Genomic DNA, 26640 nt, shown 5'->3' with positions numbered 1-26640 from the left:
ACGTTTGTTAAATTCAGGACCCGGCTCTGATGATTAGTCAAAAATGATAGGATCATTTGCCTCTAACTTTGTTTTCAACCAAACTATGCAAAATGAATGTTCTTAGTTCAGCTGAAAATCCCAGCCCAGGAGACATACTGTATGTTCTTCCAGGTGAAAATATAACTTATAGACAGTGAGTTGCCTATCTATTACCTGGGCTCTATCTTGTCTGTCTTTGTAATCTCATTTACTCATATCCTAAAGTGATTAGAACATAGACACTCAATGTATGTTTACTGAATGAGAACTTTCAATATTTGTATGAGAACCCCCAGAATTTCTGCTTCACATCTGAGGGGAGGCTGTGTTCTCAGGTAATGTTGATGCTGCCAGTTGTATGAAATACCTGTCCTGTATTAATCAGGTTTAACCTTTGCATTGACTCCATAGACCTTTAGTGTTAACTCCATCTCCATCACACAAGTCACAAACTCTAATGTGCATTTTAAAACGGCCATGTTATTTATCCTTTTGGTAGTAGAGAGGCTCAGTTTTAGTTACAAAAATGCTAAAAGAATCATGAGATCAGTGTTCTTTTGACATTCCTGGTGATGCAGAAGCACTTTGAGATGAGAGTTCCACTTTAATATCCGGGATTTTTAATTTGAAATAGTCAAAGCCTACAGAAAACTAGATGGAACCATCTAGTGATCTCAGTGAGGAGCCAGACATGATATGAAATGATAACTGGAGAAATGTCACAGGTACTCTATCTTATTGAAAGCAGAAGGAAAACACTGTGCTTTATAAACTGTCATTGATAATGGATTAATAGCAATTCCGTAGAATGAGAAAACAGAAGCAGATTATTAATGTGGAGCCAAAGTTAACTTTCTTCACTATTAGGAAAAATCATAGAGATTAAATAATTTTATGTTGTCTTCATGAAAATTGTTTTACTTTTTTATTTAAAAATCAGCATACTTCAGTTAAGATAAGCCGGATTCTAATATTTTGATAAATGTTTATTTTTCAACGTATTTTGGAATATGGTTGCATTAGTAAAAATTTCCTTTAGGACCTAAGAATTAATCTAATAGTCAAATTTGTTTGAAGCTATTTGACACATTATTAAGGTTGGTAAGTATGACCGACTATCCTCTTTTCATGGTTTTTACTGATTGCTGATCAATTCCTGCAATAAACCACTGAATAACAGTGAACCACATTAACAGAGCAGTCCCTTTTGAACTAAGTTATGGTTACAGTTGTGCAGATGTCAGAACACCTTTGATGGTGTGATTCTCATGTAACAAAACATAGTTTCTCTTTTATTAATACCCATTACACTAGTAATTAATTTGTAAATTTATTTTGAATACTCACAGAAACAGTAGTAATGCTAAAATGTTTTAAATCTTAAGTGTTCAAGGAAAACATAACTCATTCTCTTAACCCATGTTTATGCCAGACATCATGCTAGACACTGTAGAAAGATGGCCTAAATAGTAAAATTAGGAATGCATTTAATTTTATCAAGGAAGGTTCTTAGATTGTCTTAGAGGATGTTTCCTTAGTCACCAAATAGCAGTGAATTTGTTGATCGTACTACCTTTCTTCATCAACTTCATTGTTTTCCGTCTTTGAAGTAGTACACTTATTATATAAAGCTTGTTTTGTTTTTTTGTTTTGTTTTTTAGATTGTACATACAAGTGAGATCATATGGTATTTTTCTTTCTCTCTCTCTTATTTCACTTAGAATAATACCCTCTAGGTCTACCCATCTCCTTACAAAAGGGTAAGATTTCAATTTTTATGGCTGAGTAATATTCCATTGCATATATGGGCCACCACTTCTATATCCAGTTGTCTTATTGATGGGCACTTAGGTTGCCTCCGTATCTTGGCTATTGTAAATAGTGCTGCAGTGAACATGAGGGTGCATATATTCTTCTGAATTAGTGTTTTGAATTCCTTCAGATAAATGCTCAGAAGTGGAATTGATGGATCATACGATAGTTCTGTTTTTAATTCTTTGAGGAACTTCCAGACTCTTTTCCACAGTGGCTGCACCAATTTGCAGTCCCACCAACCATGCATGAGGGTTTCCTTCTCCTCACATCCTTACTAACACTTGTTTGTGGTTTACTGATGATGGCCATCCTGACAGGTGTGAGGTGATATAATTTGCATTTCTCTGATGATTGGTGACATTGAGCATCTTTTCATATGTCTCTTGGCTATCTATATGTCGTCTTTAGAGAAATTTTTATTCAGGTCCTCTGCCCATTTTTTAATTGGATTGTTAGTTTTTTTGGTGTTCACTTACGTGAATTCTTTATAAATTTTGAATATTAACCCCTTATCGGGGGTATCTTTGGTGAATATCTTCCCCCATTCACTAGGTTGTTTTCTGTTTTGTTGAAAGTAAAGCTTCTTTTAATAAGATTCCATTGATTATTGTTGCATGCAAAAGGGATAGATTGTATAGGAACTAGACCTTTGAAACACTGTAAGAACCTCACTTGATATAGTTAAATGCATTTCTGTTTTTAGTATTAAAGGTTTTTACTGAAAAATATAGACTATCTTTATATGACCAGTGGCTTGCATGGTGGTTGGTGTGATACACTTTTTATCAATTTCCACAAGGAAACCGGTAACTTAAAGCTAGGTTAAAGCTGTTTAGCTATTATCTTACTTTTTTTTTTTCAGGAGAATAAATGAGTTAGGGCCTAATTTGGTTAAAAGATTACATCAAAGTAGAAGTTTTCATTATAGTACCTCATGATTTTCATGGGCAATATAAAATTCAAAATGATAAAATAGGTAATTTGAGGTTCATATGGATACTCATTTTTGTCTGCAACTTTCATTGTCATTATAGTTCAAGTATTAAATAGTTTTTATGTAATAGGTTGTACGTTTTTTATATTAAGACTAGATAGATGGCTGGAATAAAGATTCTCCATCTCCCCAATCCCGACCTCGCTTGAAGGCAATGCAAGGCACTTGTGTTGACATTTTTACTGAGACCAGCTGAAAGCCTTCATTGCCTAAAACTAAGGCTTTCTTTACTTATATCTATCCCCAAAGGCAAACCTGAATCTCCTCCTATCACTATTGTGCAAATGGGCGATTGACAACATAATGTCTGAGATCAGTGTTCTGGAGCAGAAGGTGGATCCAGTGTACACTCAGTTACTTTTTCCCACCTCTAGAAATGAGCATGTGGAATAAAGACATTCTTTTTCCTTGTTCGAAGGAAGATGAAAAGTCCGAGGACTGGTGAGGATAAACCTTTAGTTCCTATAGGAGTCAGCATAATCTAAAGATGATATTTAAATATATTGCCCATTTTTAATACAGTAGAGTACTAGCTGTTTTCTCCTTCATTCAGGGTTGCTTATATTCAGACCATTCACTGTACTAAAATGGTGATTAGTATCCTGGTAGGATACTCATGAATGATTAGTGGGGATCACAGTATTTCTGTTTCATTCATTTACCCATGACACACAGGTAGTCTTAAAGTGGCAGATTCTTGTCATCAGTAAGGCAAGACAGATCTTCATTGTTTAGTAAAATGCTAATTAGGTATAAATCGGAGTCTCCCTAGGCCCCTTCAAAAAGAACATACTTACTAAAAACTGAAAAGAATGTCATTATTAGATGGTTATGCCAAAAGTTTGTTCCATAGTGTGGGACCTAGAAATTGCATTCTATCAAGACTCCAGAATAAGGTATTTTTTCAGGGCTTACTTTTCATTGAGACAGCTGGTAAAGAGTCTCACATTCTAATAATAGTAATTATTATAAAGATCCAGGTACCACTATTTCTAGGAGTGTTCTTGATATGAGAAAACTGTAAAATTCTAACATGTTGCTGTTTCCCCAACCCCCCATCTTCTTTAGGTATTCTAATTTGATTTTGAACTTGTTTTCCTTGATGGTGGATGCAAACATTCCAGATATTGCTCTTGAACCAGATAAAACTGTGAAAAAGGTAAATTTTATACAACTTAGACATTGCAGTCTCCTTTTGCATATATAAAAGATGTTAGGGTTTTAAAAACCAGTGTCCTGTTTTTGTCCTAGCCCCTAGACTCTTCATTAACATAAATTAAGAAAGAGACCTTGTGTAAATTTTTTTTCACATATCTCTTAAGGCTTCATCAGCCAGTGCCATCTCCTTCCTTGTTCTTACCCAAAGTCACACGAATAGGTCACTATGTCTAGAGAGTGAGCTTTCTACCACACAGCCCTTGTTCTTTGTCCTGAAAAGTTTAGCCCTTCTTTAGTATTCCTAATAAGATACCTGATTCTTGGCACTCCCAGGCTAAGTGTGCTGAGGATCATAAACAAAATATTGTAATAGCATGTAGGAGAAAATAGCCATTCTTTATCTTTCCCATTCATACCAATGGTTATAGGAGTTACTTGCTATGTCAGGAGAGTAGACACTTGCTTTTTAAGTCAGCCTGCAAAGAGAAGAACAAAAGAAAGCTATCATGTAGATGAACAGTTATTCAGAACTATCTTACCTTGAGTTCCAGCAAGAGATGTTCGGAAGGGTAGCAGATTTGAAGATTTTCAACCAAATTAATTTCTGACTCTCTGATTCATTGATGGGGAGGGGACTATATGTAAAGCACTTTATTTACGCAAGATAACATGAAATGATATTAAATATCAGGATGATTATCAATATTAAACTTCAAAGAAAGATAGTATAGCTTTTTAACTATAGTAGTATAAAATTACTGAAGGGCAGTAGCAGTATCAGAGGTAGAATTGCTATAGTGGTTGAAAATAATTGGCACCAAAAGCCCTAAGTTCTGACATAACTTTCTGAACATTATTAGAAAGATACCTCTGTGGATTGGACATTATCTTTTCCATTCAGGTGATTATAACAAAATACCATAGCCTGGGTAGCTTATAAACAAATTTCTTGTGGTTCTGGAAATTGGTTGATGAAAATGTCCTTGGCTGTATTTGATGGCTGCCCCAGATTTCAAATGTTGTTGCTTTTTTTTTTTTTTGCATTGCTATATACAGGGTCTGTTTTGCTGTTTATTTTAAACCTATATATGTTTACTTTTCTCTGACTTCACTCTTGTTCAGAATCAGTTTATGAAAGTTCTAACAGTAATTGTCAAACTGAGTTTTCTAGTTTCTTCTGCCAATTACATTATATTGTTTTTATTAGATCTTTCTGTACCATCTTGGTTTCTCTTTTTAAAAAAATCATGATTTTATTAAAGACAATGCCCTTTGTTACCAGCTATATTTATGGCACTATTTTTTAACATATTAAGCAAATCATTTTACGGAGAAAAAGCATATACATGAGTCATTTTTCTTTAGTACTCCCTAGCCATTTACTTTAGTTTCAATTAAGTGAACCTTGAAAAAAGGTATTTCACCATATTTTTCCCCAAAAGGGTATTTCAGAAAAGGTTTCTTTTTTTCTGCTGTTTTATGAAGAATATGGAGTAATCAATTACAACATAAACTTGACATTAAAATCATAATAATGGAAATTTATGCTGGAATAAGCTGAAATTTGTTTCATATTGGCTGACTTTTTAAAAAAGTAGTAGCAATGAACTAACAATTGCTGACATAACTTTGCACTCTTACTACTTATAAAATTTTTGCATTGGCCTCACAAATGGAAGCCACCTAGAGAAAGAGTGGCACTTTTGAGGCTGAAGTCTTCAGAGAAGTACGCATTATTAAAATTATTTGAGTAATCATAACAATGTGCAAAAATATTTTCCTGTCTCCATAACCTGTTTTAATATATGTCAGATTTGTTTCATTTTTTGGAAACTGAATACTTTTATATGGAACCTATATTTTTGTTAATCAGATTTGTTTATTTCTTAGAAAATACAACTGCTCCAAAAGGTGAGATTTTATCACAAATTCAAACATAGTTCTTAATCACAAACATCAGTGAGTAACTGGTAGTAGGTTAGTATGCCACTTGTTGCTTGCTGCTATGAGGAGCTTGTACAAAGTTTTTTTAATACTTTGATAATTTAGAGTAAAGTTATCCAAGTAGTCTAATAAATTACATATTAAAAAATAATATATATTGATAAAAGCAAAGTGTTATAATGCTAATATTAGTAAAGCATAGAGATAGACTAATTTCCAACAAGCAAACTGATTACACTAGTCTTTTCCTTAATAATTTTTATATGAAATATTTAAATCATAAAAAGACATGAATGCTCATGTAACAAACACTTAGTAACCACCACCCATATTTAACAGAAGTTAACATTTTGCCCTATTTGTTTTAAATCTTCGTTTATTAATGAATCAAAATACAGTTAGTGTCGAATCACACTCACCTGCATTCCTCTATCCCAAAGGTAATCCTTCCCGTACAGCTTGAGTATATCTTTTCATGAATATTCTTTATACTTAACTCATTCACTCAGCAGAATGTATTGAGCTTTTCACTATGTGCCAAGCACTGTTTCAGTGTTTGAATTGTAATAATAATGAACAGAACAAAATTTCCTGTCCTCATAGAACTTACCTTCTAGTAAGGGAAACAGACAAAAAACGAGATAAGGTAGGTAAAAAATACAGCATGTTAATAGCGATCAGTGTTATACAGAAAAAAGTAAAAGATAGGGAAATTAAATACTGGGTTGATAGTGGTGTTGGAAATTTTAGTTGTGGCCAGCAAAAGTGTGTGTCAGCTCTCTTTGAATAAATTAGAAGATATTTTATAAACGTGGTGTGGAAAAAAGACTTCTTAGTCAAATTCTATAGAATGTACGAGTGAATGAAGAAAAGTAAAAATATATGCGATAAAAAGCATATGTATTCTCTAGCAAATTATTAACTTTGCTACTAGGGAGAGTGTTGAAAGAAGATAATTACTTATCTTCAAATAGTTTTAAACCTTTCTTAGCTTTTTGATACATATGAATCTCTTTTCAGGGGGAAAAAAAAAAGAGGGAAAGGGAAAGTAAAACTAGTTTAATGGATAAACATGACCACTTAACAATCAGTGCTTTTCCACTCATGTTCTTTTAACTCAATAAGAAAAACAAGAAACCTTTAAACTATGGTAACAAGTTTATTCAAAGTAATTTAATGAGATAATGCTGTTTTGTGTTGAAGAATTAAATGGATATGTTCTCCTTTAAACTGAATTTTTTTAAGCTTTAAAACAAACGAATACACACACACACACACACACACACACACACACACACACACATATACAGATATTACAAGCAGCAATAAATTATCTGAAGATCTATTATTCCAGATGACCTGTAAAATTAAATTACCTTTGGTACCTGTAAGATTAATAAGCATATAAGCCATGATATCCACTCTCATGGAACTTTTGCAAGGTAGGTTTTTAAAAAATAGTATCCATATTTCTTATAACAAACAATTCTTTACAGTATTGATTCTCTTTTAGGAATAGTTTGATGAGGATTCAGTTTCATTACTTTTCTCTTTAATTACTCTTTATTTTAAATTGTAGGTTTTCTTTTCAAAGTAAGAGATTGTTTTGTATTCTAATGCAGCTCAAGTACATCAAATGAAGACAGCAAGAAAATAATACTTAGATTAAAATTCTTCCTTTCATTTTTGTAACTGAAAATTGTCCCTTAGTTGTAATTACTTTTGGAATTAAATTATTGGGAAATGAGTACAAAGAAAAACATTTTTTTTCCTAGTTCTAATACTTTTGAGTAATAAAAATTTAAAAGGGAAGTCTGCTTTTATCATTTTGATGAAAGTTACTACTATTTCAGAGATGTTAAACACTAAATTATTTTAAGCAAATGCCTTCTGTGCTAATGTTAGTCTTTTAATGGTGTATTTTGAGCTTTTAAAGATAGAAAATAAAGATTAGGTATAGATGAAATCATTGTGCTCCTTATGAAAGACAATGTAATTCTGTCTACAAATGGATTGCAGAGTTTTGTTTGAGGAATAGCTCTGTTCACCTGAAAATGTGGGTAGGTGCAAGAAGACTGTTCATCGAAATCTATTTAAGACAAAATTTCATTCTTAGTATTAATTGGAGTGTTAGGCGCTGGGTAAGTGGGTGGATTTGTGGGTATGTGTGTATGTATAGAACTTACAGTTTAAAAGCTGTATTATTCCTGTATAGTTCAAGAACTTTAAGCTAAATCTGTGTTTTTTTATTTTATTATAATTCACATTTAATAAATTGTTCCTTGGAATTAAAAGAAGGTCTAATATTTTGCTTGTCAGCCCCTTTGGTGCACAAAACGAATGACTGGGAGATCCTTGCTTAGCTGTTAGCTCTTCTAACCTCTCACGAGTTTGGTTTGACCATTAAGTAGAGTAAGAGATCACAGGTAGAATGAGGTTACTTATCCTTCTACATATTTAGATAATTCCTAATTATTGTTCCCAAAAGAACCATCTGACACATGGATACCTCATGACCAGAAGTGTGAAGTGTAAAAAGGAAAGTATCAGTCATCCAATATTAACCAGAAAAGCAGATATAATAGACAAAGATCTTGTTTCTTAAGGATGGTTATCTTTCAGATCAATATGTGAAATGCTCAGGGACAGATTAGGAAAAACATAGTTTTAAATTAGTTTTCAAATATAAGAAAACATATTGCTCATTATTTTATTTCATAATCATTAAATGTTTATTTTTAAGTGTAAGTGTGGTAAAGTTTCAACAGAAAAATAAGCTACCGAGTCTCCAGTTATTTTTTAATGTATCCAAATTGAGGCCCATAGACTTCGAAGAAAAAAGAATTTATATTACCATTTTGAAAGCAGAGAAATCAGATGATTTGATTCCGTCCTTTGTAGCAGATATAAATGCTTGATTGGATATCAGCAACTGGTAATTCATTGACATACAAAGAACTCAGTAAATTTTAGGAACACTACTTTTACTGCCTAAGGTTGGCACCACAACTGTCCATTGATTATAGCGAACGCCTCTGGTGAGAAATGCCCATGTTTTCCTTTAAAAGCTATGCTGTCAAGGACATATGTTTAGTATATTTTTCAGAAGACTGTAGTGTCAGGCTACAATGAAAAAATGTTCTCTCTAGTTAAAAGATACTGAGTTTAACAATATCTGAAAATGAGACTTGGATAAACAGCCTATTACTTGCTGGTAAGGGCTAACTGAGTAGCAAATGGATTCATCATTCATTATGACCTTTCTAGAACCATGACACTTGAATGATAGAGGCTGTAGAGTAGATTTTGCCAATTACATATTCTTATAAGAAATAGTTATCCACTTTTTTGTTGTTGTTAATAATGTAGCACATTAATTCTTACATCATCATTTGATTATGAATGGAAAACTGGAATGGGCTAGTAGATAACTTAGTTGACAATAACCTGATAATTCAAGGGAATAAATACTTACCTCCCCAGCACAATTTGAGAAGTTACACTGCCCTTTTGTCTTGGACTAGGAAAGTTAGGCCTTTTTTTTTTTGGCAAGTAAATTAAAATATCATTGTTTATAGGCTAGATAAAATACAGATTTTCCAGATTAAAACATCTCCCACAGTCCAATACAAAAATGATGCTACCACATGTACAATCAGTCTTTTTTATATTGGTAAAGAGGATGTTAATTGAGACTGTTTTTAGAAGACTATAACTTTTCAAGATGAAATCATGCTTGTAATCCTCCATAAAATTATTTTTAGTCAGTTTTTAATATTACCAATATTTTATGCTTTTAAAGACAAGACATCCAAATTTAAGGTGATAACGTTAAGTTTGATGTTCTTGGTCTCGATTGTTTTCTCTATATTAAGGATTGTAATAGGCAAGAATTTCAAAAATAAAAGAGAAAATAGTAGTTTCTGGTGGGTTTAAAAAGATAGGTCTTTCAAATATTTGGTGACAAAGAAATCTAACTATGGGTGGTGAACACACAATGCAAAGTATATATGACTTACTGTTGAATTGTACACTTGAAACTTACTGGATCTTGTTAAGTGATGTAACCATAATAAAATAAAAAAAAAATAAGAAATGGGTCTTTAAATATAAGGGTTCATTTCTACTTGTAAGTCAAATTTCAATAAAATTTGTATAAAATGGATTTTACTTTCAATTTATAAGTGAGGGTTTTAAAAGGACAGTGATAATGACTAATTTTTATTATTTAGGAATTAGAAATTAGAAAGCATAAAGGAAGAAAGCTGATCTCTAATATCATTCCATGTTTAAAAATAAGAGACTGGTTTTAAAGAATAGAAAAATTGAAACTATAATTTATTTTGCCTCATTTAGTTCTGACTGCCTAAGGCTAGGGTCTATATTAAACCAAAGTTTTTATCAGTTCTAGGAACCTTTCATCATGGACACATACAACAAGTCATGTTTTGGTTGGCTGCTGCTCAACTTCCCCTTGACGTTAAGCTTAATAAGAACTAACTGGCATGTGGCTAATATAGAAGCCTATAAAATTTATAATCTATTACTTGAAATGTAGTATCCAAATAAAGAAAGCCATTAGTCCCACCATATTCTATACCATTTCTATACTGCTGTGTTAAACTTTTAAGATGAATACAGACACATCACAGACTCAGGATATATAAACGCTGAAAGACGAGAGGTGTGTGTAGTGAAGGTGCTACCATATGGAGGACAAAAAAAAAAAAAAGACACTAGAGACGTTTAATCAACGTAAGAGAAGATATAGAAGAATCAATACCCGCCGCCACACACACACACGTATAAATTTATATGAGTAACTCTGAAAAGCAAGACAAAAATGAAGGGATACATGTTTTAGTTCTCTGGAACTTTTAGATAATTTGCGCAGCTGGTAATGGTAATGGTAAAATGAGTTCCTCATAATGTAGTTAATTGCCCATTGCTGAAATTTTATTAGTGGCTGTATGACTATCTTTCAGAGAAGCTGTTTTGTTTCCTGTGAATGGTTGGTGTTTGAAATGGTTCAAATATGGTACAAGATTGCTAGTGGATCATTAGAATTGGAGGTGGTGATTGTATGTACAAGATGGAAAAACAGACACTATGAATATTATTTTGTTTCTCTTGATAGTCTGGTATATCCCTAATGTACCAGCTATTTCAAAGAGGAAGACACTGATCCAGATAGCAATTTTTAAATATGGTAAAAATAAAATATATTATTTGGAAGCGGGAGGGTGGGGGGATGGGGGGGGTGTAACAAGCCTAAACAAAAAGGGTATTTATATTTATTTACCTTTGAAAGACAAACTGCAGAGGCTGAGATTTGCAAGTTTGTAACCTTTTATTTTAAGACACTCCAGATTGTTTTGGGTGCAGCCTTACTAATGAGGTGCAAGAGGACAGAGTCTGGAGTTGGAAGGATTGCCAGGAAGTTAGAGGAGAAGTCTAGAAAGATGAAAGTCACAGAAGTAGTGAATCCCCTTTCCCCAATCTGCATATATAAAATTTTCCCAAATCCTAACTAAATGTGAAACTGCAGACCCAGTGGTCCCAGGGGAGCAGGGAGTAGAGTAAAAGCTGTTGCCCACCTTTGGAAGGACAAGATTTGAGATTTGATTTCAGCCAAGTTGACTGCCTGAATCTTCACAGTAATACATCAAAGTTCAGAGTCTCTATAACAAAAATATCTAGTTTTTAGTAAAAAAATAACTATCATCTATGGGAAGAAACAGAAATGTGACCCACAGTCAATGAAAAAAAGCAGTCAGTAGAAACTCACCCTGAGATGACCTAGACGTCACTAGAAAAAGACTTTGAAGAAGCTATTTTAAATATTTTCAAGGGCTTAAGGAAAAATAAATGCACAATGACTGCACAGATAATGATTTCAACAGAGAAATAAAAATTAGAAAGTAAAAAAACAAAATGGAAATTCTAGAGCTGATATAATAACTAAAATGAAATAATTGGATAGCTTTAAAGGCAGATTGGTATGGCATTAGGAGGGGAGGAGTCAGTGAACTTAAAGATAAATCAGTAAAAATTATATAATCTGAAGAACAAGGAATGTAGCTTGAAAAAAAAAAAAGACTAGAACCTTAAGGACCTAGGGGACAATAACAAGTAGCCTAACAGGTCAGTATATATGCTATAAAATCGACTATATGTATGAAGTTATCCTTTGTTATAAAAGAATGTGTTCATATTTGATCATATTTTCTTTATATGCCAAATACATATCTTGTTTGTAATTCAAGCTCTTACAAAAGTATATAAGTTTTGATAAATTGGGTTAAATTTTTGATTCTCCTGCCTTGTAATTTTTTGCTTAAAAATTTTGTGCTTAAAAATAGTTCCAGAATTGTCAAGACATGATCTCTGTAAGTAGAAGTGAAGGAAAATAAAGGACTAAACTCAAGGAACATGTTTGTCATTAACTGGGATCCAGGAATGAGAGAGCTAGTTCATTGAAGATATACTCTGAGATTTCACTTCGCCAAATTTTCTTTCACTTTTTACATCTACCTCTCCTTTACTCCCCATCCTGAGGCTGCAGAACTGTCAGATCATCTCTTGCCTTCAATCCACTGAAGGAACAAGAGCACTGAGCTGGAGCCATGGTTATATCGTCTGTCTTTTCTTTTTACTAGTTGTCTAGTAATTAAACCCCATACTTAAAAGGAAATACTAAGTGTGGATTACTTTTTTTTTTTTCTCCTAGCCTGCCTTGTAGATGTGTATCTGGGCAATGATAGGAGAAGACAAGAGTAGAGTGTAATGGGCATGTGCAGTGGTGTGAGACTGTCTGGAAGCATGAGCCTGTTATCAGTTAAGGGTCCCTGGGTTGGCTTAATAAATTCTCTGTACTTCGGTTTTTGCGTCTTTTAGATGGAGGTACTATCTAACTCAGAGCCATCTGAGAGTGAAGTGAAAACCTATATATATTTGCACAGTGTTTTGCACAAACTAGTCATTCAGTAACACTGAGTTTTATATTTTAGGGAATCATTCTTTCTTACACATATCTTTATGAGTTTTTCTAGTACTTATTAAAGATCAACTGTAACTTTAGATATGAACTAAGAAAATTCCTCTGTCTTTGGAAATTATAGACCAACTGAAGTAGTTCTTGGAAGAAGTACAGGGAACTAGTACAGGAAGGGAGACATTTTAGAAGATGTAGTATAGTTTATCTTACCAGTGATTCACACAGTTCTTGTTCTAGTACAGACAGTGAAGGTGAAGAAGAATATTGATATAACCTCATCTTGCTATATCCATTTCACAATGAATAATGGAAAAAGTAAAGGAGATTGTTAATATCAATTTAAAATGGATATAGTAGTTCTAGATTTGAAATGCAAAAAAATGAATCACACCTTTGAATTTTTTTTTTTAAATCTACTTTTAAATGTGCAGGGCCTGACGGAATCATATTTTAATTATATTTATTTTTCTTAAAAAATTTTTGCAACCAACAAGGATAGGTGATATAAAGAACATGTAGCAGAAACAATAAACTTCCACACTCAAATGAATAGTATCTCGAACTCCTTATAAGTTATGAATCACTTGTTATAGAAATAGCTCATAATATAATATCTATATTAGTTTAACTCTGTCTCTTCAAAATATATCTGTTTTTCTTTATTTAAAACACTAATAGACTGTGACCTTATAGGTTCAGGATAAGTTCCGTTTGGACCTGTCGGATGAAGAGGCGGTGCATTACATGCAGAGTCTGATTGATGAAAGCGTCCACGCTCTCTTTGCTGCAGTGGTAGAACAGATTCACAAGTTTGCCCAGGTAAGTTCTCTGAGGACAGCGCCTTTATCTCGGCTACTCCAGAGTCCTATGAGAGCCACACTTTCCTCCTGCCGACTGGTATCTTTTCTGTTTTTTTTGGTCAAGCCTTTTGACATCTCACCAGCCAGCTGATATGAATGTGTTCCATGAATGATTAACTCTAAAACATTTCAGTTAAATTTTCTTAGTGGAACGTGTAGTAAATTGTGGAGGCCAACATAGGTGTATTCGCCTTTTATAGTCAGTGGTAATTATGAACTCTTCTTGGGAATGATTTTGGGTCTAGCAGAAGCCTTGGCAAGTGAGACTTCAACAGTTGCTGGGTTTTGGTGAATGGTGAAGTATTAGGAAAGGAGTTTTGAAGCTGAGAAAAGAAATATATACCACACACTGAAAAGATCTATCCATAGACTTACTGTTAGCAGAATCTGTCATACAAATGTCTCAAGGAAGACCTTTTCGCACTAGCCACTGATGATAATCCTCAGATTTAAAACCTGCTTTAATTATGAATTTCATAATGAGGAGGATGATATAAAATGTTAGCAAACAGGAAAACTAGGCTGCTTTCCTCTCCCATAGCTTCACACACCTCTCGCAAATTCTTTCCTGACTATACATTCAGTTAATTATACTTTTACTAAGTTCCTAAGTGTAAAGCCCGTCTGCTTTGTTTTCTCCCTCACCTAGTGTCTAGTATGTCATCAAGTCTTGTCAGTTTCTTTAACCATTTCTTTAATTATCCTTTTCTGTTATTTTCTGACTAACATTTTAATCTATAGATGGTGGTTCAATTTAAGATTTTCCAACTTTACGATGGTGTGAAAGTGATACACGTTCAGTAGAAGCTGAATTATAAATTTTGATCTTTTCCTGGGCTAGTGATATTCTCACCATAGAGTACTCCAGCCCGAGCTGCTGCTCTACTGCATGGCAACTGGCTTCCCCAAGAGAATGGGGAAGGAGTAGCAGCAGGCCTCTTAAAACAAGTCACAAGGCCAGGCCAGATTCACAGATAGAAAAAATAAATTCCACCTCTTGATGGGAGAAGAGGGATGCATATGCAGAGAAGGTAGAAGTGTGTCATCTTTGAAGAATTAACTGCCACTCATCTAATATGCTCAAGCATAAGGTCTGAGCTTTCTAGTTCTGTAAATTGAACTAGTGGCAAACTTTGTTTTCATGGTCTAGTATTGTTGACTTGTATATTTTGTTTCGCTAACTGAATCTAAGACTAGAAGGATTATTTTTCTAATTTCTCTATCAAAAATAGAGGAGAGGAAGAACCTGATTAAAAAAAAAAAGAGAGAGAGAGAGAGACCATACTATTCTTTGGGGGATGTAGTAATAGAGAGACATTTGTTTACCAGTGTCTCTGGACCTCAGTTTGCACCTCTATAAAGTGATTGATATTGAAGTTAAAAACTAACAAATTTAATCTAATATCAGAGATGTATAATAGTTAATTGCTTTTCATATTTAAAGCTAATATTGACTACCACGAAGACTTAATAAATGAAATCTCATCTCCTGCCCCAATAGTTAAATTATGAAGGTGGTTTAGAACTGAGTTCTTGCCATGTACCTTTTCTATTCATAGAGAAAATATGAATGTGGATGATGAATTGATTGTAGAGATGAGCATAATCTTAAATTTGACATGAGAAAGACCATTTTATAACCATTAACTAATAGGTTATTAATCATTTTAACTACAGACTTAATAGATTAAGTCTATTTCCTAGGTTCCTATTTTCCAGTTATTCAGTAAAATAGTAATTAAGATGTAGAATAATTCAAGATGTAGAATATTCTGGATAATTCATTCTTTAAAATTACTTAAGCTTCTGTTGTTACAAATTCTTTGGACTGGGATAAATTCTTGATAATAAAATGTGTAGAAAAACAAGGCAATAGCAACATGAATATGAGTTATGAGCAAATACCTGGATGATTCCAACAACTTAAAGACCATCACCATCATCATCCCAGACTGGTAAAAGTGGACTTTTAGTGCAGCATAGATACTTATGTAGATAAAATTTTTTTAGATTATATCTTAGCTCTGTTTTATAATCATAGATACAGTATCTGGGGCAATATTTGGGACAATAGCTTCGCTTTACTTGAACTTTGTACTTCATATAGTACTTCCCATTTTTTACTATCATGTAATTTTTACTATAATCATCTAAGTGAGTTTTAGCATTTATCCCCTTTTTTAGATGAGAAGACTGAACCACATAAAAAAGTTGTTTCCTAGCTTAATAAATTCAGATTTTCTTTATCAGAATCCCATATTCTTTATCCTATGAACTTGAAAATGCTCATGTTTTCAGGTTTTCTCAAATATCTCACCTGTGCCCATACTATTGAACTCCTGAAACAATATCAAAATAAGAGTAACCAAAGGATGTTAAATTTCATTGGAACTTGCTTAGGCATTGCTGGGTACAAGAGATACTAAATAAGGTATTAGTGTCACATAAATTTGATCAAATTATAAAATTACAGAAGCATACCTGGTTCTTAACTAATCACTGAAATTTGTTTTCTTTCTGAAACTCACATTTCTACATATATTTTCTAAGTATTAATACTAATAAATCACATGCACACTCAACTTCTAATGACCAACATCTTTTATTTTGTCACTCATAGTATTTATTATAAGGATGCATGTTGTTAATTGATTCATGCTAATTTTAGTGTGTTCCTATTCATCACTATAGATTGTAGAACCCAGTTTTTAAAAAATGGAGGTAGACTGATTCCAGTGTTGACCAAAGTTATAGTTGTTTCAGCATTAAAAAAAAAACTGATGTTCTAAAAGATTCAAAATTTGCCAGATCCAATTATTATGTTGAAATGCTGAAATTTATTTTCTTTTTTTCTTCTATCATGCCATTCCCCAGGAAGGGTAGAGTTTAAACACGGCAATATTCGTTACCTAGCAACACCCACCTAGTAGTGGTACAAATTTTCCATTGAAAAACAGTTTAATTTGGGTCACTCTCTTTGAAATTACATCATTGGAACTCTTCTCCCTCCTGAAATGATCTTTCAAGGACATTCTAGTCTTATCTGCACAGAAGGGTAGAGATCACTCAGTTTGGATCACTAACAGCTCGAAAACTGGAACTTTGAATAGTAGTCTCGCATAGTGAGGCCATTTCTTCCCTATTTCTTGTTTTGCCTGCCTATATTTCTCTTCACTGATTGATGGTAGAAGTATGGAGAATGGGGTATGGTTTCCATTAATCTTAATACATATTAAATTGAATTAATTGAAACTTGGTAGATTAACTGAGGTTAGAGATTTATTTTTTTTATAGACTGAACATTAAAAAATAAGAACAAATTGGGTTCAGAAAATTAACCTAAGCTCATATACTAAGAACACATCATTGCTGTCTGTTTGCCAAGAATGCTTACTTAGCTCCTACAGTGTTCAAGAAGGAAAAGCACAGGCCCAGGCCTTTAACTGGAGAGAATTTAACTATATATACTTGAGGGGATTAAAAAAAAATGGAAGAAGGAAATTGGTGTGGTTATTCTGTCTGACATTTCCCCTGAAGAACATATGTCCTCTAATACAGCGGTCCCAAACCTTTTTGGCACCAGGGACCTGTGCTCCTATGAGAATTGAATGCCTAATGATCTGAGGTGGAGCTGAGGCCGTGATGCTAGCGCTGGGGAGTGGTTGCAAATACGATCAAGCTCTGCTGCTCACCTGCTGTGTGGCCCGGTTCCTAACAGGCCACAGACCGGTACGGGTCTGCGGCTCAGGGGTTGGGGACCCCTGCTGTAATAAATGTTAGTAGAGTTGTCAGAAGTGTTTCAGATTTCAAGTGCCTCTCATGACATGACATCTTACCTTGTTAAATGTGATTCCAGTATAGCAGGTTCTTTTTTTGTGTGTGTGCGTGTGTGTGTACAACATGGCCTATAAGTACAGGCCATCTGTCCCATCTGCAGCTCAAAGAAACAGGTGTTTTGTTTTGTTTTGTTTTGCATCAGTACTGTACTAAAGGAAAAGCTTCTTGTTTTGGACGTTTTTAGAGATGTCTGTCTTATGTGTTGATTTCTGAAGGGCTTTTCTTGAGTAATTTTATTTATTGATATTGGTGTTTTACCTTTATGTGCTGACCTAAACCCCATGTAAAATGTTTCCACTGTAACGGCACTACTTTCTCATATACTTTGAGAGGGCATAGATGCAGATGCCCTGAGGAAGAGAGAATAGAGTACTCTTTCTGAGTTTATATTATATGGACCTTAATTTTCCATTAGGTATGGAGAATAGCAGTGTAAAATATTTTATTGAACAAAACAAAAAGTATTGAATTCTGTAGCTGAGTAGAAATTTTTCTGCTCTAAACCAAATTTTTTTTTAATTTAGTAAATAATTTCATAAAGTGTCAGATGATTCCCAGACCAGTGGCTTAAATAAATAACACCACTATATCATACAAATCTATTTTGTATCATTTTGTATCCCAGATCTATTCCTAATTTATTCCATTTATCTTGGAAGGAATGAGAACAACAACAAACAATAGTAATGGCAATAATAACTTCCTATTGAACACATAAATGTGCCAGGAATTATATAAAGTGCTTTCTCTGGCATTACCTCGTTCAACCTGTGAAGTAGTTATATCACCAGGCCTGTTTATAGATGAGAACTGAGGTTTAGCTAGGTTAAATAACTTGCCCACGGTCTCAAGGTTAATAGGTGACAAAATCCAGATTCAGACTCAAACTCCGGGTTGTAGAAATAGATAATAGTTTCTAAATAACATTTGTTCTCGTTATACATCTAAACTTTATTAGATATGAATAGATTTTGCTATGAGTAGCTAGTTTTAAAAATACACTTACAATTTTTATTATTTATTTTTAATTAATTATTTTTTTTAGGCGAGGCAACCCTTGGTTGACCTTACAGATTGCAAGAGCCTTGTCAGCTTACAATCCCTTATTTTTTAATTTTTTTACACCTGCAGCACCTGGTCTTCCTAGGTGGTCTCCCATACAAGTACTAACCAGGCCCGACCCTGCTTAGCTTCTGAGATCAGATGGGATCAGGGTAGCATGGCTGTAGACTACTTGTAAATTTTAAACACCATCTTTTTTATCTTTTTTCTCCATAATTTTTCAGTTGACCATCAAAAAAATCAGCTGTGCAAACAGCCAATAGAGTATGATATAAAAAGGAGGCATTGGGAACAGTTAATTCAAGATAAATATGATAAATACGGGATAACATTTATTTTGCATGTTGGTCAAAAACCAGCCTTGAATTTTATTGACCCACATGTGCTCTCTTGTTGCACTGCCATCAGCACTGCTGCACAAGTACCTGTTAAAACCCATGATGTTTAAAACAACATAATATCGGCACTTGCTTCATCACAAATGTTTTAAGGTCTTAAAATAGTTAATTATTATATAGCAACAATCAGCAGAATGCCTCATAATTTTCAGCTAAAATGTCCTGCAGTTTATTTTTCATCTGTATAAATTTAATTTCCTTAACTTCTCTAAGGAAAGTTTTCAAACACTTGAATGTAATTTATGGTAAGATTTGTGTGTTTGCTTCAATAATGGTTTTTAATAAGGTTAGTTGTTATACTGTTGTTATCTTTCCCTTCTGTGTTATATCAAACCAACCCTTTTATGTAAATTCTACACATGCATAGGGTGTTGAATATTTGGGATTTGTTCCATTACATAGTTATCACTAATTTTTTTCCACCATACACAAAGACACTTTGAAGTATTTAGGAAATGCATTAGAGACCATCTGTTCAGTATCAGCATTTTTCTCAAACATATAAACATATACATTTGCAGTTTTTGTTTCCAGAATTTTTAGAATTCCTAACATGTCAGTAAGGATCCTTCACAATTTGACATTAACCTGCATTTTCAATTTTCATGATCTTCCACCAGCCTTCAGAAAGAACCTTTCTTCGTAGCTCTAATGACCTACCCTCATGACAATTCTTTATACCCAAGAATTCATCACTATTCCTTCTCATAAATCAGTACATTTTTGCTCTTTGCCTAGAATGAGTTCCCCATCTATTTGCCCAACTCGAGCATGTGTGTATTATATGACTCTATATAAACATTTTGCCTCAAGTAACTTGAGGTTTCTCATAGAACCTTAACTGTTCCTGGCACATAGTAGGCACCAATTAAACATAGGTCTTTTTTTATAAATGCCCAAGATGATTTGAGAAGTTTATTTATTTTTGGTTAGACATTTATAGAATTTATAAAGTGATCCCCCTGATTACTCTAGTACCCATCTGTCAATATTTTCTCAGATATTGCCTTTAAGAAAACATTTAAATAGCTTCTTACTTTGCAAATTACATTCCTTTTATTAGCATTAAAAACAAATCCTGCCATATTCTTTCTAGATTACCACTTAAATTGTATTAAATTAAAAGCAGTCAGCATCTTTCACATCCTCACACATATGCACATATGTGCACACATACAAATTTGTTAGTGAGGGTTTTTTTTCCCCCATCACATTTTCCCTCAGAGTAATAGAAACAAAGTTATGTTAACCATAAACAGCATTCTTAATACCTCCAAGACAATGCCAGCATATATGATACTGAACGAGAAGGTACCTGAGATATGGATGACTCAGTGTCTAGTCACCCAAACAAAATGATCAGAGTTTTCCTTACTCAGAGACTGACAGCATCTGCACGTGTTAAAGACAACCTTTACCTATTGCCGATAACCTTTACCAATTGCGGATGAGTTTTGCATTAAATAGTCCTCAAACGTAGTAGGTGTAGCCTTCTATTAGATTTCACTGATTGCTGAATTTGAGAGACAATAACAGTGAAGAGAGGGCAGTATCACAGACACTTCTGTATAAGCCTGTGAGGATGCTTAGCACAAAATAGGTACCAAAAATGTTGATTTCTTCTATTTCTACTTGATATTTTAATATTGAACAATGTTAATGCATTGGCCCCCAAACAACTCTTGACTAGAACTGTCTTATCCTCTCAGGACTACTTTCTTTGATTTTGTTCCAGACCATTTCTAGAATGAAGTGGTTATGGAATAAAGTGGTTTATGGAATGAAGTAGTTGTGAAAGTGGTCTGTGGAATAAACTACTGTTTTTACAGTCTTTCTAAAAATGTTGCAACAAGATTTAAGGACACTTCTCAAAATATTATCTATCACTGTAGAATTCAGTGGAATTTTTGCCTTCCTACTGATAGATTTGCTTACCATGTAATAATAATTGAGTCGTCTTGAGTTTATAGTCAGCAAACACTCCTTCTCTAAAATATTTTCTCATATAAACTCATTGTTAAGCCAAGTCTCAGGAATCCTATACATTGTGGTTAATCGAAATCTCCTTCATGGCATTTAGTAAAATAATTCTATTGCCTTTTTTTTTTTAGTTTTTTTTTTTTTTAAGGACTGGAATTAGCTAACTTTATCAAAGAATTATGTGTTCATCTCTTTCTAACCATTTTTTAAAACTACAGACTGTTGTTTTATCTATGTGAACAGTAAGGCTAATTATTTTCTCTTTTTTTTAATTTGTTAATTTTTTGTAGTATTGGAGAAAATGAAACGGGGTTTGGTCCACCAAGACGCTTGGCTCTGTGAGAAAACTACTTTAGGAGCAACTTGTATATAATGAAGACTTTAGAGTAACAAGAAAGAGAACATTTAATCTTCAAGATACCATATATCCTAAATGTTACATTATGCTTGAATTAAGTATCCTTGGATGTTATTGCTTAAACATGGTCTTGAATGGTTTGTTTTGAAATATTGTATATAGTTATTTTCAAATGTACAGATTGCTAATAAAACTAAGACGTGAGAAGCCTACTCCAGGACGATGTACATATTATAAGAGTTCTGGAGGAATTTTATGTGGAAATAGTAAACTATTGTAGTCTTGAAACATCCTTCTCCCCTCATCTCCTCACATCAGGAGAGCAGTTACATGAATTTGGATTGTCTCAATTTAGAAGTTTTTTTCATTGTCTCTCCTTTCTTCCTTCTTACTCTCTCCTCATGTTTGTTTTTTGCCTAATTTACGATACTAAAAGATTTACATGTTATATAGCTCATTCTTTTACAGTTCAAGAATTATATATATTTCAAATAACATGTTCATTTTCTCTTAAAAATATTGTTTTGTTTTGAAAACTATATATCACAATTCTCCTAGGATGTAAATACATAAAGCAGGATATGAAAATGTAGCCATATCTGGATAACTGGCCAAAAGGTAATACAACAGCAGCTTTTAGTATTGAGCTTAAGATATTTTTAAATATATGTGTAAACATAAATTGTCTTCCTCAATAAAATTTTTTTAATGCAAACTTAATTTTCAAATGCCTTGTGAAATAGACCTGTTTATGTAATATTCTCTGATTCTGATGATTCTGATTTTTTTTTGTCTTTTAAGACTAGGAATCCCACTAATCCATCTAGTTTTTTTTTTTTTTTTTTGCCTCATGGGAAGAAGGAATGTACACAAATGAGCAATACAATAATAAAAGCAATACAATAATAATCTTTACAAATTAATATGTTCTATAGTCATGTGACTTTGTTCCATAAGAAAAAGACTATTTCATTCTTTTGCTGCTAAATAAATATTAAATATCAAATGACAGAAAAGATTAAGAACATTAACTTAAGGCACAGTTTCAGAAAATGCCATTAATTATAATGTTTATTTGTCACCAAATTCTTATCTGTGAGTGTCTCTTTAGAGTCGGGTTACCAGCCGGAAAGGAAGCATATAATTAGGAGACTTCGCAAAAGCATGTGGAACGTGATTTGTATAAAACACACATGCAAATTAGAAAAATGGTAAAGATGAAAAGACCTTTGTAAATCTTCGTAAGAGAGTTTATGCCCAAACTGACTGCCAAGCTCCATCCTCTATCTTGCTTTTTCTTTGCATCACATATTTATATCATTTTTGTTGCCTAGAAGCTTTTAGTCTGTTCTCTTTCCTTTAGTCCTATTTCTATCAGCACCTCCTCCAAAAACTTTTCTCAAAATAGCCGTATTGAAAGTGACCTCTCCAACCTTCTGAACTTTAATTATTTATAGCTTTTAAATTGGAATTTAGTGAAAGTGGAGCATTTTTATTATACTTGCATCTGCTATAGAGGGTGCCAAACTTTTTTTGTAAAGGGCCACGATGGTAAATATCTTCAGCTTTGGAAAGCATATGATCTTGGTCACAACTCTGCTCTGTTGTTATAGTAAAAAGGCAGCCATAAACAACATGTAAACAAATGGCATGGCCAGATTTGACCCTCGGGCCATAACTTGTTGATTCCTGTCTGAATTACCATAAGGAAAACTGTTTCATATTACTCATCTTTATACACTGCACACCACTTTGCATAGATAGGAGCATGTTTATCATAGAGTTCTACAAGTAATATTTGGACTAATATGAAATCTACAAGTGCAAACACTGACAACTAGTAAGGAGGGTTGACCATGAATAACCTTATATTCAGTGCATCTTTCTAAGATCTGTAAGGGTGATAAAGCTTTCTAGGAAGAAAGACAGGTATTGACTGAGGGTGGGCAGCCTCTTTGTTCCTACTATTTTCTGCAAATTCCATTGTTTTTTGTTTGTTTGTTTGTTTTTGTCCAGAGCTCTGTCTTAACAATGTAGTTTGCACGTCTTTGTCCTTGAAATAGTATAAACTTTGGCAAGTTTTATAGTATTTCAGAACCACAGTTTGCTTCGATTTTAAGAAATGTTTTTGTGAGTTCACAGTGCTTTAATTAATACGTGTGAGTGCTATGGTCATGTACTGAGATGTCTGAGTCGGGGAGAGAGAACATGGATAACAGCCACTGAGAATGGAGCTATGGGAAACAAAGTAAAGTGTGGTTCACATTCTTAAATAAAGACTGGATACAACCGGATTTTTGCTATTCTCCGTAAACTCGGGTTAGATCCATGTTCCCCAGCTCAGTTGTACTACAGAATTTTCAGCTTGGTATATATTGTAATAATAGCAGTCAACATTATTTGTAAGGGCTTACTATTTTATATGTCAGGACTGTGCTCATGGTTTCATATACCTCACTATTCTGTATAACAGTCCCGTGAAGTAGAATTGTGTCCCCATTTTCTAGAAGTTTTAAGTCATCTGTCCAAGGTTTACATTCTGTGAGAGCAGAACTGGGATTTGAAGTTGAGTTACTCAGATTTTAGCGATCACAGCAGTCCCGACCATCAAATTCTCCTGGCCTTCACTTCTCAGAGGCAACAGTGATAGTACTGACCTCTCATGTGTGCATGTGTGTGTATGTGGTCCATTATACTTGAGTTGCCCCTCAAAAAGCTTATCTTTTATTTTTTCTGTCATGTTCAAAATTACCAAAGGTACAGGCGGCAGTAAATAAAGTAAATTTCTAAGAAACTGAATTGTGTCATCATACTACATATTCATACTTGCTTTAAGATGGGAAATAAATCTTTCAGTAGAAACATACAGGCAAAATAAATCTTGACCATGCACATGATCTACGATCATGATGTACTTTATCCTTGTACATGGTTCTAACATTGCAATTAAAAAAAATAAACCAGATTGAAACTCTTAGGAAGACTTTTTTTAGTAGATAAATTTCAAAAAAACAACATGAACTTTTTATAACAGCAAAAATATACTGGTTTTCCAAAGTGAATAATTTGATATATTAACACTTCACCATAAAGAAAGCAGACTACCCAGATAGGATCCTGAAACTGAAAAATAACATTAGCTAAAAACTGAAGAAATCTAAAGTATGGACTTCATATTTAAATATAAACATATTTAATAAAGTATTTTTTTTTCTTTTAATGGAATGGGTAGCCTCAGGGTAGTGAATGTCCTACCTAGGTGACCACTTAGGGAAGCTGAAGTCCTGAATCTGAGTCTTCAACCTGAAATCATCCCTCAGTTCTCTCTCTCTTGCCCTTGAACTATTTATAAAAGTTCAAGGCATTTACTTTGTAGTAAACCCCACAGCATGGGTTTGTCTAATTTTCCTCAAGATTTATTCATTTTTGGTAAGAATACTTCAGAAGTAATGCTGCGTTCTCAGAGCATCTTATCAGAAGGCCCATGATGTCAATTTGTCCTATTTCTGGTGGTGGTAACTTTTATTACTTGGTTAGGATGGTGTTTTCCTGTTTTCTCCATTCAGAAGTAAATTTTATTTGATGCTTATAAGTTAATGAGAAATTCATAATTGTTTTAAGAGAAGATTCTTTGAAACTATGTAAATATCTCATCTTTACCACACTTTTACCCACCAATTTGGCAGATTGATGACTCTGCCCAAATCAAGTATTACTATGGTGAAAGCCAAATATTGATTAAAAAAAAAACATTATTCTTTCTACATTTATTAGTGTTCTACTACAAGATAAAACTCTCCTTTTACACATATTTATTTATATTAGTATGGACTCTACGGATCCATTTTATTTTATTATAAATGCACTCCTATTATCACTTATTATGATGGTAAAATCGCCCCAGAATTGACATGTATTCAATCTGGTGCCTGTGTGCCATGACTTGGCCCCAATATTCTTTGAGCTCTTCCTTTTTGGCACAAGATGATCCTGGCTTGTACTTTCTCTGCCCCAGCCATGGAGTCAGCCTTCTCCAAGGAGTCCTAGCTGTTTTTTTTTTTGTTGTTTTGTTGGTCTGATTTTACAATGTAACTCCTCAAATAAGGTGTCTCATTTTTCTAAAGTAGAAGTTATTATGGCATCCTGATATTGTCATTCTAAAACTCTGGATTCTGAACAGGGTTTGTGTAGGGGAGTGAGGATATGGATATAAATAAGCTCAAAATAGGTATATAACCCTATCTAAATGAATCATAGAATTGAGCTATTTTTAAAAATTCTCAGTTTTAGATCAACACTACTGTCTGCCTTGAGACCATCAGGACTAATCTTATTATGTCCTTTATCCCTGTTTTGTCAGTCACCACAGGAACCCCAGACCACCCTAAATCACTAACGCCCATACAGCTTTGTACAACCACCATTTCCCAGTCCTCTGGAATTCCTTGGGTCGTCATTAACAGAATCTGTGAGTGTCAAAGTTTACCTTCTGTGCTGTAAAACTGCTGCACACTTTAAATATCTGATCTCTCTCTTTAGAAGACAAACAAGTAAAACCAAGCAACTTAGTTTCTGGTATTCAGTAAAATCAACTTAAAAAGAAATCCCAGAGTATATCCTAATGTCTATATACCTTCAACTCCATTCTCTACACAGCACTAAACAATGACTGTTATGTTCAAATCATTCTTTGCAAGATTACCCGTCATCAGAAAAAACATGTTTAGTTAATTTTACCTAATATTAATGGTTAGTACAATGTCTAGCTCAAAGTTTTTTGAAATGAGTAAAAGAATGATTAATTTTCAGTTAAAAAGGATTTTAATTAGAAATTCCTTCAACTTGAGTTAATTTTCGTTTCAATTAGCAGGCTTTTTGATCGAACTATCTTTTAAATCTAGTCAAGGGATCTGAGTTAGCCATTAAAAAAAGTAACAAACAGCATACAAAACCGAATTTCACTCCTAGATACTGCTCAAGGGAAATGAAAACGTGTCCACGTAGACTTGTACACAAATGTTCCTAGTATGATTCATAATAACCCCCAAAGTGGAACAACTCAAGTGTCTATCAACTGGTGAAGGCTAAAGAAAGTGATACTTTCACACGATGAGATACTATTCAGCAATAAAAAAATAACAAACTATACTGCAATAATATCGATGAACCTCAAAAATATGCTAAGTGAAAGAAGCTGGACACAAAAGACCACATAC

The 26640-nt window shown here is 33.5% G+C and overlaps 1 protein-coding gene and 1 pseudogene across 4 annotated transcripts in view; one reads left to right on the top strand and one right to left on the bottom strand.

Annotated features, from left to right (window-relative positions):
• The window catches only part of PIK3C3 (phosphatidylinositol 3-kinase catalytic subunit type 3), a 139571-nt gene extending 115853 nt beyond the window's left edge, over positions 1 to 23718 (top strand). For 3 of the 4 annotated variants that reach the window (XM_011361284.2, XM_011361278.2, XM_023531419.1), the window contains 3 exons: positions 3899 to 3989; positions 13623 to 13748; positions 21357 to 21688. In XM_011361284.2, coding sequence (XP_011359586.1) covers positions 3899 to 3989; positions 13623 to 13748; positions 21357 to 21371 — 232 coding nt within the window. In that variant the 3' untranslated portion in view covers positions 21372 to 21688. Of the gene's footprint in view, positions 1 to 3898; positions 3990 to 13622; positions 13749 to 21356 lie in introns of all 4 variants that reach the window. The other variant, XM_023531417.1, reaches the window with a different exon arrangement.
• On the bottom strand, positions 18749 to 18857 carry LOC111741647 (annotated as a pseudogene).
• Positions 23719 to 26640: the final 2922 nt, after the last annotated feature.

Source organism: Pteropus vampyrus, unplaced genomic scaffold (assembly GCF_000151845.1).
Source record: "Pteropus vampyrus isolate Shadow unplaced genomic scaffold, Pvam_2.0 Scaffold3, whole genome shotgun sequence".
Taxonomy (NCBI): domain Eukaryota; kingdom Metazoa; phylum Chordata; class Mammalia; order Chiroptera; family Pteropodidae; genus Pteropus; species Pteropus vampyrus.
This window is presented reverse-complemented; position numbering and strand designations above follow the sequence as displayed.